The following is a 21,495-nucleotide window of genomic DNA, read 5'->3' as shown; positions in this document are numbered from 1 at the left end:
GTCTATATTAAACTTGATTCCATTGCAAGAGCATAAAATCATTAGTGTGTATTTACAGTTATAAAAGGGCAGCATGATAGTGCAGCGCGATAGTAGAGTAGTGATTAATGCAGTGCTTTACATCACTAGCTTTAAAATCGGTGTGCGATTCTGCTGCTGTCTGTAAGAAGTTAATATGTTCTTCCAGTAAATGCATGGGTTTCTTCCAGGCACTTCTGTTACCTCCCATGTACAAAAGGCGTACAAGTTAGGATTAGTAAGTTGTGGGTTTATTATGTTGATGTTGGTAGTGTGGCGACACTTGTGGACTGCCAGCATTTCACTATATCCTTTGATGCATGTGTGACAAATGAAGCTAATCTTTTTTTAGCTACTCTTGATTTGTCAAGTTCCCAAGTTCAAAGTTGAAAATAAATTTATTATCAAAGAACTTGTGTCACCATATACAACCCTGGGATTCTTTTCATTGCTGGCATTCACAGTAAATACAAGAAACAGAATGGAAGCAGGTCCCCAAAAGGACGGGCAAACAACCAGTGTGTAAAAGATAATCTGTCAAATATAAAAAGGAGAAAGAAAAGAAATAATTAATAGATATCGAGAACATGGGATGAAGAGTCTTTGAAAGTGTGGGAACAGTTCCATGATGAGCGAGTGAAGCTATGTGACGTTATCCCCTCTGGTTCAGGAGCCTGATGTTTTAGGGGTAATAACTGCTCCTGAACCTGAGTCCTGAGGCTCCAGTACCTCCTTTCTGATGGCCCTAGTGAGAAGAAAGCATGGCATGGATCATAGAGGTCCTTGGTGGATGCTGCTTTCCTGCAAGAGTGCTCTGTGTAAATGTGCTCAAAGGTGGCGAGGGCTTTACCATGATGCACAGAGCTATCTGCATTACTTTTTACAAAAAAAATGCTGTACTTTGCCAGATGCTACTCCTGACCCGGTCTTGTTAACAGGTTTAAAAATCTCTTTGCAGGCTTTTGTCCACCATCAGCCACCTTGTTTTGGATGAAGTTCACGAGAGGAGCTTGCAGTCCGATGTGCTGATGACCATCGTGAAGGATGTTTTGGCTTTCAGATCGGATTTGAAAGTGATACTGATGAGCGCAACACTCAATGCTGAACAGTTTTCAGAGTATTTCAGTGAGTGGTATAGAAAATATCTACTGGGATCTCAGAGTAGTTGATTGTTATCCACTATTAACACTGCTATTGAGAGTATGACGTAGCAATCTATTGCACACCGATCATAAAACATAGAACGGTACTGGGATGAGATGTAGAACATAGAACAGTAATGGGCTATGACATAGCAAGTCTATTGCAAACAGAACATAGAGCAGTACTGGGATATGACTTGTAGTAGTCTATTGCAAACAGAACATAGAGCAGTACTGGGATATGACTTGTAGTGGTCTATTACACTCCAAACATAGAACATGGAGCAGTACAGCACAGTACAGGCTGTGTGGTCTGCAATGTTGTGCAGACCTTTTAACCTTCTCTAAAATCAATCTATGCCTTTGCTCCCACATTGCCCCACATTTTTCTTTATGCATGTGCCTGTCTAAGTGTCTTTTAAATACCCCTAATAGTAGTGGTTTCTTCTACCACCCCTGGCAGTGTACTCCATGCACTTGCCACTCTGTTTTTTAAAAAACTGCCTTTGACATTCATACCCACTATACGTTCTTCCAATCATCTTAAAACAGGGGTTTCCAGTTGTATTTATGCCATGGGCTCCAGCCATTAACTGAGGGGTCCTTGAACCTCAAGCTGAGAACCTCTGTTTTAAAGTAAGTCTTCTTGCATTAGTCATTGCCACCTTGGGAAAAGACTCTGTTCTTTCTATCTATGCCTCTTATCATTTTGTACACCTCTATCAAGTCATCTCTCATCCTCCTTTTCTCCAAAGGTGAAAGCCCTAGCTTAACCTTTCCTCACATGATATGTTCTCCGGTCCAGCCAGCCAGCATCCTGGTAAATCTCCTCTGCACCCTCTCTAAAACTTCCACATCCTTCCTTTCATGAGGCGGCTGGAACTGAACACAATACTCTGTGTGTCTAACGAGCTTTATAGAGATGCAATATTGCCTTGGGGCTCTTGGACTCAATCCCTCAATTATTGAATGAATACACACTATACACCTTCTTAACCACCCTAACAATGCATGGCAATTTTGAAGGGTATATGGAGTTGGACTTGAAGATCCCTCTGTTCTTCCAGAATGCTAGGAATCCTGGCATTAACCTTGCACTTCGGGTTAGGCCAAAACATCGACTGTACCTTTTTCCAAAGATGCTGCCTGGCCTGCAGAGTTCCTCCAGTATTTTGTGTGTGTTGCTCGGATCTGCAGCATCTACAGATTTTCTCGTCTTGTACTTTGCCTTCAAGGTTTGTCCTTCACTCTTTTCTGGATTGCAATCCATCCAAAATAAACATATCAAACAAGTAGAAACCACTGTTCCTTACAAAAAAATGCAAATTTTTTATAAGAGAATGTTTGATTGGAGCATAGTTACATAAAGTTCAAAGTAAATTTATTATCAAAGTACATATGTCACCATATACAACCCTGAGGTTCGTTTTCTTGTGGGCATACTCAATAAATATTTAATATAGAATAATAGTCATAACAGAATCAATGAAAGACTGCACCACTTAGGCATTCAAACATAACAAATTGTGCAAATACAAAAAGAAATTGAGAATAATAATAAATAAGCTATAAATATCAAGAACATGAGATGAAGAGTCTTTGAAAGTGAGTCTATAGGTTGGGGGAAAAGTTCAGTGATAGGGTGAGTGAAGTTCTCTCCTCTGGTTCAGGACCCTGATGGTCAAGGGGTAATAATTGTTTCTGAATCTGGTGTGAGTCCTGATGGCAGCAGCAATAAGAGAGCATGTCCTAGGTGGTGGAAGTCCTTGATGATGTATGTTACTTTCCTGTGATATTTCACGTAGATGTGCTCAATGATGGGGGAGGGGCTTTACCCATGGTGGACTGAGCCATATCCACTACTCTTTGAAGGCTTTTCCGTTTAAGGGCATTGGTGCTTACATACCAGGCTGTGATGCAGCCAGTACATGTATACTCTCCACTGCACGCTATAGAAGTTTGTCAACATTTTAGATGTCATGCAAATCTTCGCAAACTTCTAAGTTGAGGCATTGTTGTGCTTTCTTTGTAATTGCACATACGTGTTGGGCCTGGGACAGATCCCCTGAAATAATAACACTGAAGAACTTAAAGTTGCTGCCCATCTTCACCTCTGATCCTCTGCTGAGGACTGGCTCACGGACCTCTGGTTTCCTACTCCTTGAGAGTCAATAATGACCTTCTAAGTCTTGCTGATCCTGAGTGAGGTGGTTGTGGCACCATACAGCCAGATTTTCAATCTCCCTCCTACATGCTGATTCATCAGCCCCATTAATTCAGCCGAATGATGCCATCAGCCAACTGGAATTGGACATTGGAACTGTGCTTAGTCTCACAGTCATAAGGGTAAAGCCAGCAGAGCAGGGGCAAAACACACTGCCTTGTGCACCTGTGTGGATGGATATTGTGGCGGAGATGTATTTGCCAAACCGAACTGACTGGGATCAACAAGTGTGGAAATCGACGATCCAGTTGCATGATGTTTGAGGCTGGTCTTGGAGCTTATTGATTAGTTTTGTGGGGTATAAGAGTAGTGTTATTCATCTGCAGCAGTGTGGTCATCTACTTCGACTGACAGAAGAATTACCCCGTCATCTCCATTCTGGAGACCCCCTGTCTGTTTGAGTTCTTCTGCTCAAGAAAGTTTATAATTGGCAGGGGCTTCACTGTATATGTTAGTTTTCTGACACTGGTGTTTAACATCTGCTTTTGGTTCTTGCTTTCATCCAGTAAAGCATGAAAGGTACAGCAAGCACAGTTCAGACCCTTTGACCCACGATGTATGACTGACTTTTTAACCTACTCTAGGATCAATCTAATCCTTCCCACCCACAGTGCCCTCAAGTTTTCTTCCATCCAAGCAGAGTATTTTAACATAAGAGATTCTGCAGATACTATAAATGCTGGAGGAATTCAACAGGTCAGACGGCATCTATCAAAGGGAACAAATAGTTGATGTTTCTTCATCCAATTCTGATGAAGTGTCTCGACCTGAAACATTGACTGTTTATTCCTTTCCGCAGATACTGCCTGACCTGATGGAATGGCAGGATCTAAACTGCTTTTTTTTTTACCTCACACAATTATCAGTGGAAAACCAGCAGAAACTTTCAGCTTTTGAACAAGATAATTGTAAGCCTAGTGAAGGTGTTGAGATCTGTGCGTACTTTCACTCTTCCAAGTGGAAGTAGTCAGTGGTATTTCATTGGGTCTATTTAAAGTGGATGTTGGTAGTAAAGGCATGAAAGATTATGGGAAGAGGGCAAGAGAATGGAGTTTACATAAGAATTAGGAGCAGGAGTAGGCCATCTGGCTGGTCGACCCTACCCCGTCATCCAATAAGATAAAAACATAGAAAACCTACAGCACAATACAGGTCTTCCAGCCCACAATGCTATGCCGAACATATACTTACTTTAGAAATTATCTAGGGTTACACATAGCCGTCTATTTTTCTAAGCTCCATGTACCTATCCAGGAGTCTCTTAAAAGACCCTATTGTATCCGCCTCCACCACCGTTGCCGGCAGCCCATTCCATGCACTTAGCACTCTGCATAAAAACCTTACCCCTGACATCTCCTCTGTACCTACTTCTAAGCACCTTAAAACTATGCCTTCTCATGCTAGCCATTTCAGCCCTGGGAAAAAGCCTCTGACTATCCAATTCCTCTTATCATCTTATAATCTTCTATCAGGTCACCTCTCATCCTCCGTCACTCCAACGAGAAAAGGCGGAGTTCACTTAACCTATTCTCATAAGGCATGCTCCCCAATCCAGGCATCATCCTTGTAAATGTCCCCTGCACCCGTTCATTAGTTTCCACATCCTTCCTGTAGTGAGGTGACCAGAACTGAGCAGAGTACTCCAAGTGGGGTCTGACCAAGGTCTTGTATAGCTGCAACATTACCCTTTGGCTTTTGAACTCAATCCCACTTGATGAAGGCCAATACACCGTATGCCTTCTTAACCACACAGTCAACCTGCGCAGCAGCTTTGAGTATTCTATGGACTCGGACCCCAAGATCCCTTCGCCATCATGTTTGACCTGCCAAAATGAACCACTCACACTTATCTGGGTTGAACTCCATCTGCCACTTCTTAGCCCAGTTTCGCATCCTATTGATGTCCTGCAGTAACCTCTCTTGACAGCCTTCCACGCTATTTGCAATACCTCCAAACTTTGTGTCATCAGCAGATTTACTAACCCATCCTTCCACTTCCTCATCCAGGTCATCAGTAAAAATCACAAAGAGTAGGGGTCCCTGAGGCACACAACACACACGAAATGCTGGTGGAATGCAGCAGGCCAGGCAGCATCTATAAGGAGGAGCACTGTGGACACTTCGGGCTGTTACGTACCCCGTAACTGGGTCACTTACCAGCAAAGATAGAGAGGTCCGTTGAAGTCTGATGGTACTATTTTTATCAGTATTTATTGATAAAAATGCACAAAAATAATATCAATGCAACCAGACAGATAATATACGTCGTCAATACTAAATCTAAAAGCGCGTGTATAATAATAATCAATAAGAAATAACTCTATCATTGTCTAGGGGACAATGTATTGTCCGATGGAAATATAAAAGTCACTCAAGTTCATTCAAGCTGCAGCTTTTGGTTGGAGAGAGAGACGGATTAAAACTTGCCCATTCCTTTTATGATGTCAATCCTTCGAGAGTCGTTGGGGCTGATTTCCCCCTTGGTTGTTAGCTAAAGCCGTACTTCCATGGCAAGGCCCACCAATTCCGAGGCAAATGGAAAAGGACGCACGTGGACCTTCCACCGGCTTTCGCTATTTCGCTGTTACAGGATTTCTAGCGTTTCTTCTGGTGCGTCTGAGGGGCTGTTCCCACAGACCCTCTTTTATCCTGACTCACAGGGTCTCAGATGTCAATCAGGGTGGAATGAGGCCATCCCCCCCAACCAGCCCACGTTGCCTGAGGGCTTTCCATGAAGTACAGTACTCAATACACAATTCCGTCTCCAAAAGACAATGATCTGTTCCCTGGCTTTGTATCGCCGGGGCCAGGACATTTCAAACGTCTCTGTCTCATTTCCTGGGTCTCCTGACCTGACTTAATAGCGATCTTGCGATTCTCAAAAAGGAGGGCGGGGGGCACAGGCGTAACAGGGCCGAGACTAATCCTGACGAAGTGTCTCGGCCCAAAATGTCGACAGTGCTTCTCCTTATAGATGCTGCCTGGCCTGCTGTGTTCCACCAGCATTTTGTGTGTGTTGTTTGAATTTCCAGCATCTGCAGATTTCCTCGTGTTTGCCCTGAGGCACACCACTGGTCACTGTCCTCCATGCAGAATATGACCCGTCTACAACCACTCTTTGCTTCTGTGGGCAAGCCAGTTCTCAATCCACAAAGCAATGTCCCCTTGGGTCCCATACCTTCTTACTTTCTCAATAAGCCTTGCATGGGGTACCTTATCAAATGCCTTGCTGAAATCAATATACACTACATCTTATGCTCTACCTTCATCAATGTGTTTAGTCACATCCTCAAGAAATTCAGTCAGTCTTGTAAGGCATGACCTGCCTTTGACAAAGCCATGCTGACTATTCTTAATCATATTATACCTCTCCAAATGTTCATAAATCCTGCCTCTCAGGATCTTCTCCATAACTTATCAACCACTGAAGTAAGACTCACTGGTCTGTAATTTCCTGGGCTGTCTCTGCCTCCTTTCTTGAATAAGGGAACAACATCTGCAACCTTCCAGTCCTCTGGAACCTCTCTCGTCCCCATTGATGATACAAAGATCATTGCCAGAGGCTCAACAATCTCCTCCCTCGCCTCCCACAGTAGCCTGGGGTATATCTCAATCAGTTCTGGTGACTTAACCAAGTTGATGCTTCCAAAAGCTCCAGCACGTCCTGTTTCTGACTGTCTATATGCTCAAGCTTTCCAGCTGCTGTAAGTTATCCCTCCAAGCGCCAAGGTCCTTTCCTGTAGTGAATACTGAAGCAAACCTCCGGTTCCATACACACTTTTCCACTGTCACACTTGATCGGTCCTATTCTCTCACGTCTTATCCTCTTGCTCTTCACATACTTATAGAATGCATTGGGGTTTTCCTTAATCCTGCTAGCCAAGGTCTTCTCATGTCCCCTTCTGGCTCCTCTACTTTCATTATTAAGCTCCTTCCTGCTAGCCTTATAATTTTCTAGATCTCTATCATTACCTAGTTTTTTTGAACCTTTTGTTATCGTTTCTTTTCTTCTCGACTAGGTTTTATACATCCTTTGTACATCACGATTCCTGTACCCTACCATCCTTTCCCAGTCTCATTGGAATGTACCTATGCAGAACACCACGCAAATATACCCTGAACATTTGCAACATTTCTGCCGTACATTTCACTGAGAACATCTACTACCAATTTATGCTTCCAAGTTCCTGTCTGATAGCTTCATATTTCCCCTTACTCCAATTAAACATTTTCCTGATTTGTCTTTTCCAATCCCTCTCCAATGCTATGGTAAAGGAGATAGAATTGTGATCACTATCTTCAAAATGCTCTCCCCCTGAGAGACCTGACACCTAACCAGGTTCATGTCCCAATACCAGATCTAGTACAGCCTCTCCTCTCATGTCTGATCTAACCAAGGATTCATCTGGAGCCAGTGATCATTAATGGAGAATGTGTGGAGCAGGTTAAGACCTACAAGTATCTGGGAGTACAGTTAGACGAGAAGCTAGACTGGACTGCCAACACAGATGCCTTGTGCAGGAAGGCACAGAGTCGACTGTACTTCCTTAGAAGGTTGGCGTCATTCAATGTCTGTAGTGAGATGCTGAAGATGTTCTATAGGTCAGTTGTGGAGAGCGCCCTCTTTGTGGTGGCGTGTTGGGGAGGAAGCATTAAGAAGAGGGACGCCTCACGTCTTAATAAGCTGGTAAGGAAGGCGGGCTCTGTCGTGGGCAAAGTACTGGAGAGTTTAACATCGGTAGCTGAGCGAAGGGCGCTGAGTAGGCTACAGTCAATTATGGATAACTCTGAACATCCTCTACATAGCACCATCCAGAGACAGAGAAGCAGTTTCAGCGACAGGTTACTATCGATGCAATGCTCCTCAGACAGGATGAAGAGGTCAATACTCCCCAATGCCATTAGGCTTTACAATTCTACCGCCAGGACTTAAGAACTTTTTAAAAGCTATTATTAATGCTTTTTGAGATAGTGATTTAGATGCATATCATATTTTTTACTGAGTTAAGTATTGTATGTAATTAGTTTTGCTACAACAAGTGTATGGGACATTGGAAAAAAAGTTGAATTTCCCCATGGGAATGAATAAAGTATCTATCTATCTATCTATCTCCACCTGCCTACCTTTTCCCCATAACCCTTAATTCCCCTACAATGCAGAAATCTCTCCAACCGTGTCTTTAGTATAATTTACTGAGGTGGCCTCCACTGCTTCATTGGGTAGAGAATTCCACAGATTCGCCACTCTCTGGGAAAAGCTGTTTTTCCTCATTTCAGTCCTAAATCTACTCTCCCGAATCTTGAGGCTATGTCCCCTATTGGTGGGGGAAGGGGGGACCGGTGTAATAAATCATCCATGATGGAGTGGCGGAGCAGACTCAATGGGCTGAAAGGCCTAATTTTACTGCTATTTCTAATGGTCTAATACATCTTTTTCACCTTTGTTGGGGGATCTGTTGACTTTTAAATCTGGCATTAAAGTTTGTGGATACTTGACAATAAAGTAGTTATTGATGTGATTCACTTTAAAAATTCTGCAGCCTTTTGTGTCATTCCCATGTAACCTAGCCGAGTTGCTGTGAATCAAGCCGAATCTCATTCAGAAACATGAAGCAGGCATTTGTGGCAATATATAGCCCTCTGGCAGACTGAGTAACGTTAAAGGCCTTGAATCTTTGTGGCAGATGTTATTCATTGTTCGGAATCTTCATGCTTTATTCTGTTTTTCTGCAGGGAGCTGCCCAATGCTGCATATCCCAGGGTTTACCTTCCCAGTGAAAGAATACATTTTGGAGGATGTTATTGAGTTACTTAAGTAAGTCTGTAAATGGTTTACAATAAAATAAGGTATGTTGTGTGGCTAGTGATTAAAGTTGTGCCAGTTGGTTCAAAAACTGATCGGCTTATTTAGTTTGAACATGATATTACAGCCCATGATGTGCTGACCCTTTAACCTGCTGTAAGATCTATCTAATTCTCTCCTACGTGGCCTTCCGTTTTTCTGTCATCCTTGAGTCTCTGAAATGTGCGTAATGTATCTGTGTTTACCACCCACCCACCCCCCACCCCCCACCGGCAGTGCTCTCCACGCTCCCACCACTCTCCATATAAATAACTTACCTCTGATATTTACCCCCCCCCCCCCCCGTACTTTCCTCCAGTCAACGTAAAATTCTGAGGCCTCCGTTGGTCAGGATCAATCATGGATGTTGCGTCCTCGCTACCTGGGTATGCAAGCTGGTGCGATACAATTTGGAGAGCAAGCTGTTGCCCATGTAGCAAGCTCCCCCTGTCCATGCATCTGAAAAACCCAAAGGAACGACAGAGACCCATACAAATTGGCGCTAGCAGCATCACAGGAGTTGTCAGTCAGTGTCGAACTCAACGTAGGACTTCCAGCTCCTGTTTTTTCCCTTAGGGTTTACTCCCGATGCTTTCCCCATGAATGGAGGCTTGAGATCAGAGTTTTCCTTCTAGATGAGCTGCGAACCTCGGCTAACAAACCCTATCTGTCCAAAGCGACTGGTTTTAAGGTGCCAGTAACCCACTTTTGCCCTTCTCCTGTTAGTGGAAACTGTTCCTCTGCGCTTAGTAGAGGCTATTTGAGACGCACACCATTGGGAGCATTTAATAGATAGTGGGAGCTCATCCTCATTTCCACGTCTGACTATAATCTTAAGGAACCCAACTTAAAATGATGCCCTTTCATACTAGCTATTGCCAGCGTGGGAAGGTATTGAGTTGTCCACTCTAACTGTTCCTTGTATCATCTTGTACACCTCTATTAAGTCACTTCTCATCCTCCTTGCAGTAAAATAAGGGCGCTACAGTAGCGTAGCAGTTAGCACCGCTTTATTATAGCTCCGGGTGTTAAGAGTTTAATTTCGGCACTGCATTCTCCCTGCAAACCACGTGGGTTTTCTCCCACATTTCAAATGTTAGTATGCATATGAATTGCAAGGTTATATGCGGTGACATTCTGTACATGTACTTTGTTAAATTTACTTTGAACTTTGTTAATTGGGTCATTATAAATAGTCTTGTCATTAGGCTAGTGTTAAATAGGTGGGATGCTTGGTGGTGTGGCTCGTTGGGCCAAGGGGTCTGTTCCGTGCTGTTGTTACATTGAGATGCACATCATATGCCCTGTTCCTATTGCTAAGTGTAGCTGTCTTTATTTTCTCTGACATGGATGGAATGCAAAATACAAAAACTTGCTGAAACTCAACGAGCGGAGGGTGGATTGCCATGATGGAATGATGGGCCAAATGGCCTAATTCTGCTCCTGTGTCTTATGGTCTCCCCATTCCTTTCCGTACATGCTGTCTTATCTGCTGTTGCTCCAGCGTTTTTCATGTGTTGCCCTATTTCTCCAGCATCTGCAGAATCTCGTCTTCAGAATTGATATGTCTTTTTAAAAAGTATTTCTGTATCTGGCTTTCTCATCAGCTATCGTCCACAAGGCCAGGAAGTTCGAAAGCCATCCTCTAGGAGAAGGTTCATGCAAGGCTGCATGTTTCGACCAGAGAAAGAACAAGTTGAAGAAGAATACCAGCAACAGTGGCCAGTGTATATGAGAGAGTTGCAAGGAAGGTATGTCGTGACTGTTTACATTACAGCGCAGACAAAGTTTGAACTACACAGGTCAGGGAGCAGCTGTGGAGAGAATTTAACTATGCAGGATGGTGATCTATCGTTAAAATATATATATCTTTGTCTCAGTGATGAATCAAAGTTGAAGTGAGGTCACCCTTGAGATCTGGGCACAGTCATCCAGGCTAGCAATCCATTTTGCCTTGGGGTGGGGGGGGGGTGGCCCAGAGAGAGGTGTGCAAGGTGCAGTGGACAGTTATGGGTGCCGCTTGTTGGGGAATTTAACCAGTTCTTCCAATGTATTGTGATAGAAGTTCCATGATTTTTATTCAGCAATGATAAAGATACCCTGATTCAAGGTAGAGAAAATGAAGAAGAACTTGGAAGCTGTGTCCCTTCAGACCCCTATGCCATTATCCTAGTTATCCGAGGTTAGACGGGGAGGGCGTGGTGATTGAATTGGCATGGTGTGCAGAGACATCATGCATCCAAAGGCCTGATCCTAAACTATATTGTTCTATGTGGCATCATTAGACCTTGAACCTGTCACTCACTGTGCACAAGTTATATTGATGGTGGATAGGTTTCCAGTTAAATAGGCTGCTTTATCACGGATAGTGTTGAACAACTGAATGTTATTGGACTACAATCATTGAATTGTGCAGAGAAAATTCCATCACTTACCACAAAATACCAATATTTTTGGTATTTTCGTCAATATTCTTTTTAAAAATATAAAACTGTTTCCAAAAACTTGTGTCCACTTATTGAACATGATGCCTCAGGCAGGGCCTTTGATTTAATCTCCCTCTTTTCTTTCAGGTATTCTGACAGTACAATCGAAGCCTTGGAAATTCTGCACGACGATGATAAGATAGACCTAAATCTGATTGTGGCTCTCATAAAGCATATTGTTTTCTCTGGGGAGGTAAGATTTTTATTTTAATCGACAGATGCAAGATATTTTGAGCTGTAATCCATCCAGTTTAATGACAAGCTGTCTGACTGCCCTGCATCAAGCTCCCCAACTTACAGGCGCACACTCATCCCACACTGGTCTACAGAGCTGCAAATTACAACATTAACCATAACTAATTGTTTGTCTGCTTCCTTTGTCAACAGCTGATGTTTGTTAAAAGGGAAGTTATATATACATATTATACAAACAGCTAGCAGGCAGAAGGTATCACTAGCTGGTTGATCAGTGTATCTGCTAAAAATTCCCTCCTCGGCACCCACTGGGTGTTCTTATAATATTGCACACGTGCATTTATAAACGAACTTTTCCACCGCAGATGAAATGATAAGAAATAAGGAGCAGTGGGAGCCAGACACAATAGCAATGAACAGTGTGTTGCACATCAGTTGCTAATGATCTGATGTTTCCTTTCAGATTCAGTGAAACTGGTATGAAATATATACAGGGGTCTCTTGTCTCTCTTCTCCACCTCTTCCCCCCCCCCCCCATTCAGAGCATGTATCAGAAGCACTGCAAATGCTTACCAAAGACCCCTCCCACCCTTCCCACAATCTCTTTGACCTCCTGCTACCAGGCAGAAGGTAACGCAGCATAAGAACCAGAAATGTCAGGCTGGGTAATGACACACACACAGAATGCTGGAGGAACTCAGCAGGCCAGGCAGCATCTATGGAAAAGAGTAAACTGTTGAAGTTTCAGGCCGAGAGCCTTTGTGAGTCCTAATGAAGGGTCTCAGTCCAAAATGTCATCTGTTTACTCTTTTCCACAGATGCTGCCTGGCCTGCTGAGTTCCTCCAGTGTTTTGTGTGTGTGTGTGTTGCTTGGACTTCCAGTATCTGCAGATTTACTTCTAACCCCAGGCTGTTAGACTTGTTAACACCATGCTGCTACCCAGCACACTTGTCTGAATGCCCTGCTGCTCTCCCCACTTCTCAATTCGCGGACATACTCTCATCCCACACCGATCACTTTTCATCTTCTATTGTTGCTGTTTCACATGTTTCTATGACTGTTTTATAATATTACTCTCAGTAACATTATACTGTCTTACATAAACATGCACCTCACACTTTGTCAACCCATCAATCTTCAGGCCACTCAGGGAATTGTGCAAATATCATTTTGTGACTCTCTGTGTTGGATCATAATTACGTGCTGTGTGTGACTACATGTACTGTAGTGGTCACCAACTGCTTCAAGCCCAAGATCCCCTACCTCGGCCTTAGTGAAAGGCAAGATCAACCCCAGATCGATTAGTTACATGCATGCGCACCGGGGCAGAAAAGACCGGAAGTAAAACCCTGCAACCCGGAAGTAGAAATAATGCATAAACACCAGGAGTACCCACCGTTCTTTTACACTGCGGACTGGTTTAATATTGACAGTATTCTTGCGGACCGGCCGATGGGGCGGGGGGTGTTAAACACGATGGGAATACAGCGATACTGGAAGCAGGTTCCTTATGTCCAATCTATTCCGCAATTTAGTTTTTGCGGCTCTCAGCACTTAGCTGCTGTCCCGCGCTGCTCACATTTTTTCTGCTGAAAAAACTTAGCGGCTTCATCTTTAAGTTCAGGGTGCTTGGACTCAGGGTACCGAGCAGTTTTGAGGGCTTCATTGCCTCATTCGCCTCCCGGCCCGAACTCCAGTCTCTGCCTGCCCGCCGCCAGAAGCCCTGGTCAAGTGCGGCTGGTTGTGGGTGGGGTGAGAGGGCAAGGTCAGGGCCAAAGGTCCCCGTGCCGGGGCCGCGGCGGTCGCAGTCTGGAGAGAGTGACCGACGAAGTGAGGAGTGCAACAGGCCCGCGCCCGCCCCCCCTGTAGGATCTATCGGCCGACAAAAGTTTGGCTGGAGGGATGACTTTCAGTATATCGCAGCAAGGTAGCTGCTCTGCTATTTACGAAACCTTGAGCCTGAATTAGGTCACCTGCGAATATTTTGGCACCGGGTTCCCCACGAACATTCGCTGTGCTAGACAAGTTTAGAGGCGGTGCCCATCTGTCCGCGCTCCGGGCCAATAGCATCGGCACTTCCTGCCAGCCGTGCTTCAGGCCAGTAGCATCGGCGGTTCTTGCCGGCCGCGCAAGGCGAACACTGGCGCGAAGGTATCACTGCGTTTAGGTGACTGATGACCTCGTGTGGGTTCAAGTTCAACAGTGGCCATGACAGGGAGTAAGGAAAGATGCAACTGACTCATATTGTTTCCTCGCGGCCCGGTGGTTGGGGACCACTGAAGTACACTGTGTACTGTGGGGGAGCTATGCGCATGCGCACTGGGCAGAAAGAACGGAACGAAAACCCCGCAACCCAGAAACAATCTCTCAACGGTATTTGTGTATTTTTCTTTTTTTTCGGGACCTACTGGGAAAGTCTCAAAGATCGACAGGTTGGCGACCACTAATGTACTGTTTTGCACTGTAGTCCAAGAGGAGCGGCGTTTCATTTAGCTGATTACGTGTGCAGGGTTGAATTTGCATAATGTTTCTAAATAAAGTATTGATTGATAATTTATCTCGAAACGCTGTGTATTTGAATATATTTGAAGTGTCATCAGCAGCTGTGATTCTTAGCTTTCAGGTCAGTCCAATTCTTGCCACTGAAAAGAGATCATTATTTTTCAATGCCATGCTCACCAGCTGTTCTCTAACGTAATCTTGAGGATTTGTTTGCTTATTCAAGAAGCTGGCATATTCAAAGTTCAAAGTATATTTATTATCAAAGTATGTATACTATATACAACCTTGAGATTTGTCTCCTTACAGGCAGCCACTAAATAAAGAAACCCATTTTAAAAAAGACTGTCAAACACCCAACGTGCAGAACAAAACAAATCGTGCAAATAATAAAAGTAAGCAAATGACAGTCAGAACTGAAGTTCACAAAAGTGGGTCCACAGCCACAAATCTAGTCTTCACTGCAGTTGATTCAGAAGACCATCAGTTGCAGGTCTCAGACTCAATTCATTGGTGAGGCGAGTGAACCTTGCAGAGCAGCAAACTGGAGTTTGGCCCAGTCCTGACACCCTGACCTTTTCAATCTGGTCCAGTGCTTAAGTCGGCCAAACCTCATTCCTCGCTCTCAGACATGGGCCCCTCTGCCTTGATACGGCATGTGCCCGATCATTGTCACGTGTACCAAGATACAGTGAAAAACTTGTCTCCTGCACACTAATTGTGCAGATCAGACCATTGCACAGTGCACTGAGGTAAAGCAAGGCAAATCTTTTCAATGAAACACACTTAAAATGCTGGAGGAACTCAGCAGGCCAGGCAGCATCTGTGGAAAAAAGCACAGTCAATGTTTCAGGCCGAAGCCCTTCAGCAGGACTGGAGGGAAAAGGTGCCCGGATGGGAGAGAGAAACACCAGGCGATAGATGAAACTTGGAGTGGGAGGGATGAAGCAAAGAGCTGGGATGTTTATTGGCAAAAGAGACAGAAGGTCATGGAAGAAAGAAAAATGGAAGATGGGGGGTGAAGAGCACCGGAGGGAGGCGATGGGTGGGCAGGAGATAACATGAGAGAGCAAAAAGGGATGGGAAATGGTGGGGGGGAAGGCATTACTGGAAGTTTGAGAAATCAATGTTCATGCCATCAGGTTGGAGGCTACCCAAACGGAATATAAGGTCTTTTCAACCCACACTTTGAGGAGAACTCGTTTTTTTAGTCTATGTAAGATACCAAGGACAAACAGGAGATAATCTGCAGATGCTGGAAGTCCAAGTAACACACACAAAATGCTGGAGAAACTTGGCAGGAGAGGCAGCATCTACGGAAAAGTGTATAGTCAACATTTCTGGCTGAGACCCTTCATCAGGACTGGAAAAAAATGATGAGACATTAGAAGATGGGGGAGGGGAGTAAGAAACACATGGAGAGGAGGCGTGAAGTAAGGCGCTGGGAAGACAATTGGTGAAAGAGATACAGAGCTGGAGAAAGGGAATCTGATCGAGGACAGAAGGACATGGAAGAAAGAAGAAAGGGAGGAGCACCACAGGAGGGTAATGGGCAGGTAAGGAGATGAGGTGAAGAGGAACAGGAATGGCGGGGGAGGGCATTACCAGAAGTTGGAGTTAATTTCATGTGATCAGGTTGGAGGCTACCCAGATGGAATATAAGGTGTCTTTTCTCTAACCTGAGTATGGCTTCATTGCGACAGTAGAGGATACCATAGATTAAGATGTCAGAAAGTACCAAGGACACTGCTTCTACTGAAGGAAGGAGAATGTTGCCTTTCAGAGAAATAAATTATTTTTAATATAAGAGAGTGTTAGTAAAGATAACCATGCCATTGTCAGATCATTTAAAACTGTAACTGAGCCATTGGTATTATTTTAGGGAGCCTGATATCCTTGCTTACGTGTGGCTTCAGTCCCAGCCAATGCAGTTTTGCTATGAAATGTTGGAGCAGGAAATCAATTACTTAATTGTACGGGAGCATCTTAAAAAAAAGAGAGAGAGACATGTATAGTAAAACATACAGTGAAATGCGTTGTTTTGCATCACTAACCAACAGTTCGAGGATCAGTTGGGGGAGGAGGGGCAGCCCACAATTGTCGCCACACTTCCAGTGCTAATATAGCATGTCCACAATTTACTAACCCTAACCCGTACGTCTTTAGAATGTGAAAGGAAACGGTAGCACCCGCAGGAAGCCTACACGGTCTCAGGGAGAATGTACAATCTCATAAAAGACAGTGGCAGGAATTGAACCCCTATTGTTGGTGGTGTGAAGTGTTATACTAACTGTTACACTATCATGCCAAGCACATCACAGATTCTCATCATTAATGAGAAAGACTGATCAAGCTATTTGTATCCCCAGAAAGGGGTCAATTGCAATTTTGTAGAAATGGTCTGCACACCATCTGAATAACTTTTCTCTGTGCCACGACTTTAACATCTCAGAACATTTGGCTGCATTGGTATCATTCCGATTCATGTCGGTCACAGAATTGGTTTGTTTTTAATACCCATGGTTGATTTCAGTAACGTTCAAACTTTGTGTTCTCACTTGCCTTCACTGGTTGTTCTCTGTCTACAAATTCTTAATTGAGGAGTAAAATTCATTAATTGTATTACATCTTCTGGAAGTAGTTTTCCTGCAGTTATTTAAAGAGGGTGTGTCCTGGGTCATTAGGGTTCATAGTTGGACCACTGTTCAAAGTTGAAAGTAAATTTACTATCAAAGTATGCATGCTGTATATTACCATTTACTACCCTGAGATTAATTTTCTTGCAGGCATTCACAGTAGAACAAATACCATAGAATCAATGAAAAACTGCTGACAAGCAACGTATGTGCAAAAGAAAGGAAATTGTGCAAATATAAAGACGTTATTTATTATAAATTATTAAGGATTAATAAACCATAATGTGTAAACCATTTTTGTCAATGGGCTAGCCAGTCTTTTCTGGGGATACAATTAGCTTTAATTGGTATTTCTCATCCACAGCTATGGATTTGTTTTACCTCTGATACTGAATGTGTGCTCCTTGTATTCTAGTATAAAATAAAAATGTCTCTTAAGCAAATTGGTCATAGCATCTGTTTTGTCTCTAACCAATGTGTAAATTGCAATGACACCTGAATTGTAACCTATTTTGTAGGATGGTGCCATCTTGGTTTTCCTTCCTGGCTGGGACAATATCAGCACCTTGAATGACCTGCTAACTGCACAACCAATGTTTAAATCAGGTAATGACACTTGTTGCTGTTGGGCCTTTGTGACAAAGAGTGATCTTGATGTTGTGGATATTATCTAATTCTTCCATTTTACATGTGCCAGGTGCCATCTCTTATAAAGTGGAGTATTGACTTTTGTTAGTAATTTATTTATTGTCGCATGTACCATGAAAAGCTTTTGTTTTGTGTGCCATTTGCTGCCTTGAGGTAGAAGAAACAAAACAATGCTGTATATACAAGACTGCACAACCGTCTGAAGGTTCGGGTGCCTTTGCACAGTACTGTAGTAATTTTATGTACTGCACTGTACTGCTGCAGCAAAAGCAAAGTTCATGACATTTGTGAGCGATGATAAACCTGTTTCTGATATGGGTCTTTATTCTGGAAAGGAAAAATAGTTGGGAAAGGGAGAAAGGAGAGGGGAAGGATCATTCTGTAATGATCAATAAACCAATTGTTTGGAATCAAGTCACCTTGCCAGTGCCTCAGGGCTGGGTGTGTACACACGTGCCACCCCTGCCCCTGGTACTCATTTGCAATCTGTCCCACACAGCTTTCCGCGGTGCTCCACCCTTGCCATTCCCAACATCATTTGCACTGCCAGACTTGCAAACTTGCTCTCTGCTCCATGTTGACAAATACAGTACTGTGCGTAGGTCTTATGCAGCCTAGCGCTCTCTTTCTCTCTCTCTCGCTCCAAAGAGAAAAATGCAAGTTCATTCAACCTATCCTTAAGACTAATCGAAGCAGCATCCTGGTAAATCTCTTCTGCACCCTTGTTAAAGCTTCCACATCCAAAACTATAATAGTGTTGACATTACACTGAAAGTTCAGTAACGTACAAGCGTCATGATGGCAGAATGAATTCAAGGTTTATCTTTTACCTTTTCAGAGGTTTATTCAAGGTTCTGATAACTAGGGTGGAAAGTTCAAAGGAACTTCATTATCAAAGTACTTACTATATATGTCACCATATACTACCCTGAAATTCGTTTTCTTGCAGGCATTCACAGAACAGGGAAATACAATAGAATCAGTGAAAAACTGCACACAAAGACTGATAAATAACCGATGTGCAAAATAAGTCAACTGTGCAAATACAAAAAAACCCCAAATAATTACAAATAAAAACTGAGAACATGAGTTGTAGAGAGCTTGAAAGTGAGTCCATAGGTTGTGGAATCATTTCAGAGTTGAGTGAAATTATCCACCCTGGTTCAGGAGTTTGATAGTTGAGGGGTAATAACTGTTCCTAAACCTGGTGTGGTGTGGGACCTGAGGCTCCCGTACCACCTCCCCAACTGGCAGGAGTGAGAAGAGAGCATGGCCTGGATTGGGAGGATGGGAGTCCTTGGTGATGGATGCTACTTTCTCATGGTAGCCCTCTTTATAGATATCTTCAGTGCTAGGGAGGGCTTGTGTTGTGATGGACTGGGTTGTATGCTCCAATTTTTGTAGGCTTTTCTGTTCTTGGGCATTGTTATTTCCACACCAGGTGCTGTCCTTGAGTCTGGTGGTTTATGCTCTCAAGCTTTTGTACCTTCTACCCAACTGGAGGGAGAGGGGAGAATGTCAAGGGTGGAGAAATTGCTGATTCATTTTCATTAAGTGTAGATAAAGTCAGTGGAAGGGTGCTTGGTTTGAGTAATGAACCTGGCAATTTCCTGGAAGGTCTTTCAGTGGAGGGGAGGTTGATTTCTGTGATGGACCCAACAACTTCTTGGTAGACTTTTCCTGCACTCTTTCTAATTTAGTAACAATTCTCCAAAAACGTGGCTGTACACAATACTCTGTGTGCAGCCTCACCTACATCTTAGAAAAGAAGATGGTAAAAACAATCGGTAGTTGCTGGTCATTGTGGGCTCAATCGACTGAAAGGCCTGATGCTATGCTGTAAGACTGTATCGCATAGAAACATAGAAAACCTACAGCACAGTACAGTCAGTTTTGCCCACAAAATTGTGCCGAACGTATCCTTCCCTTAGAAGTTACCTAGCCTTACTCATAGCCCTCTAATTTTCTAAGCTCCATGTACCTATCCAGGGTTGGGAGGCAGTTATTGGAAGTTCGAGAAATTGATGTTCATGCCATCAGGTTGGAGACTAGCAAGACTGTATATAAGGTGTTGTTCCTCCAACCAGAGTGAGACCTCTTTGTGGCAGTAGAGGAAGCCATGGACTGACATGTTAAAATGGGAAGGACAAGTAGAATTGAAATGGGTGGCTACCAGGAGATTGTCGTGTTCGATGTGGTCTCCAATCTACGTCCGATCTCAATACACAGGAGGCCACACCTGGAGCACCAGATACAGTAGGTGACTGCAACAGACTCGCAGTAAAGTGTTGCCTCACCCGAAAGGACTGATCGAGGCCCGAATGGTAATGAGGGAGGAGGTGTAGGGACATGTATGGCACTTGTTCTGCCTGCAAGGATAAGTTCCAGGAAGATCAATGAGGAGGGACGAGGTGTGCTTGGTGGTGGGATCCCGTTGGAGATGGCTGAAGATGCAGAGAATTATGTGCTGGATGCGGAGGCTTGTGGATTGGTAGGTGAGAACAAAAGGTACCCTGTCCTTGGTGTGGCAGCAGGAGGGTGGGGTGAGGGCAACAGTGATGGTGGAGGATGGGAAGTCCCTTTGTTTGAAGGAGGAGGATCTCCCAGTTGTTTTGGAATGAGAAGCCTCATTATATTCCCTCTGGGTAGCCTCCAACCTGTTGGTATGGACATCGATTTCTCGAATAATTGCACCACCCCCCACCCTTCTTCACCTTTCTCCATTCCTGTTTCGTTCTTTCACCACATCTCCTTGCCTGCCCATCACCTCCCTCTGGTGCTCCTCCCCCTTCCCTTTCTTCCATGCCCCCTCTTATCAGATTGCCCCTTCTCCAGCTCTTTATCTCTTTCACCAAGTGACTTAGCAGCTCTTCACTTCACCCCCCTCCCCCTTTCCCGGTTTCACCTATCGCCTGCCAACTTGTACTCCTTCCTCCCCTCCCCGCACCTACTTATTCTATCTTCTCCCCATCCTTTCTAGTCCTGATGAAAGGTCTCGGCCTGAAACACTGAATCTTTATTCTCTTCAATAGAAGCTGCCTGACCTGCTGAGATTCTCCAGCATTTTGTGTGTGCTGTACAATATTTCCAGCATCTGCAGGATCTCTTGTCTTTGTTATTTTCAATCAGAAATCCCTTTTTAATTTGTACCTCATTGCCCTAACAGATCGTTTTGTGATCATTCCCCTTCACTCGCTGATGCCTTCAGTGAATCAGACAGAGGTATGTTAAGTATTGTATACATCTACATCTAATATATACCTGCATTATATACTGTATAAAGCGTATACATTATATTTGATGACCCTAAGTTACATCACTGATGTGTCCCAGCACATTGTAGGATGTATCTCAGCATAATGTTACACATTGTTTTATTTATATATAACTAAGAATTAGAATCAATGAAATCTACACACAAACGTAGACTGAAAATGGCCAATGTGCAAGAGAAGACGGTCTGTGCAAATACATAAATAAATAACTAAATAATTCCAAGAAAATCACTTGTGGAGTCCTTGACAATGAGGCCATAGGTTGTGGAATCAGTTCAGAACTATTCCAAAGATGAGCTCCTTGTGTGTTTAATAAGCCAATGAACGAGAAACCCAAAGATTTTCTTCAGTAGGGAATCCATAAAGGACAACATTGTGTTAACTTCATCTGTAAACATTGAAAAATTTGTCCCAAGATACTACTGTCACTTTCATTTACAATTGAAGCATATCTCTGTAACTGACAGTTTACAGACAAAGTTCTCTGGTAAAAGCCTCTTCTGCATAAACTGCAGAAATAATGGGAGAA

At 43.6% G+C, this 21,495-nt stretch overlaps 1 protein-coding gene across 1 annotated transcript in view; it reads left to right on the top strand.

Annotated features, from left to right (window-relative positions):
- dhx36 (DEAH (Asp-Glu-Ala-His) box polypeptide 36) overlaps positions 1-21,495 on the top strand; it is a 129,272-nt gene that overhangs the window by 34,619 nt on the left and 73,158 nt on the right. Inside the window, exons 8-13 of the mRNA XM_073041640.1 lie at positions 977-1,143; positions 9,118-9,199; positions 10,834-10,977; positions 11,800-11,905; positions 17,562-17,649; positions 20,858-20,913. Coding sequence (XP_072897741.1) covers positions 977-1,143; positions 9,118-9,199; positions 10,834-10,977; positions 11,800-11,905; positions 17,562-17,649; positions 20,858-20,913 — 643 coding nt within the window. The remainder of the gene's footprint in view (positions 1-976; positions 1,144-9,117; positions 9,200-10,833; positions 10,978-11,799; positions 11,906-17,561; positions 17,650-20,857; positions 20,914-21,495) is intronic.

This window comes from Hemitrygon akajei, chromosome 3 (assembly GCF_048418815.1).
Source record: "Hemitrygon akajei chromosome 3, sHemAka1.3, whole genome shotgun sequence".
Lineage (NCBI taxonomy): Eukaryota > Metazoa > Chordata > Chondrichthyes > Myliobatiformes > Dasyatidae > Hemitrygon > Hemitrygon akajei.
This window is presented reverse-complemented; position numbering and strand designations above follow the sequence as displayed.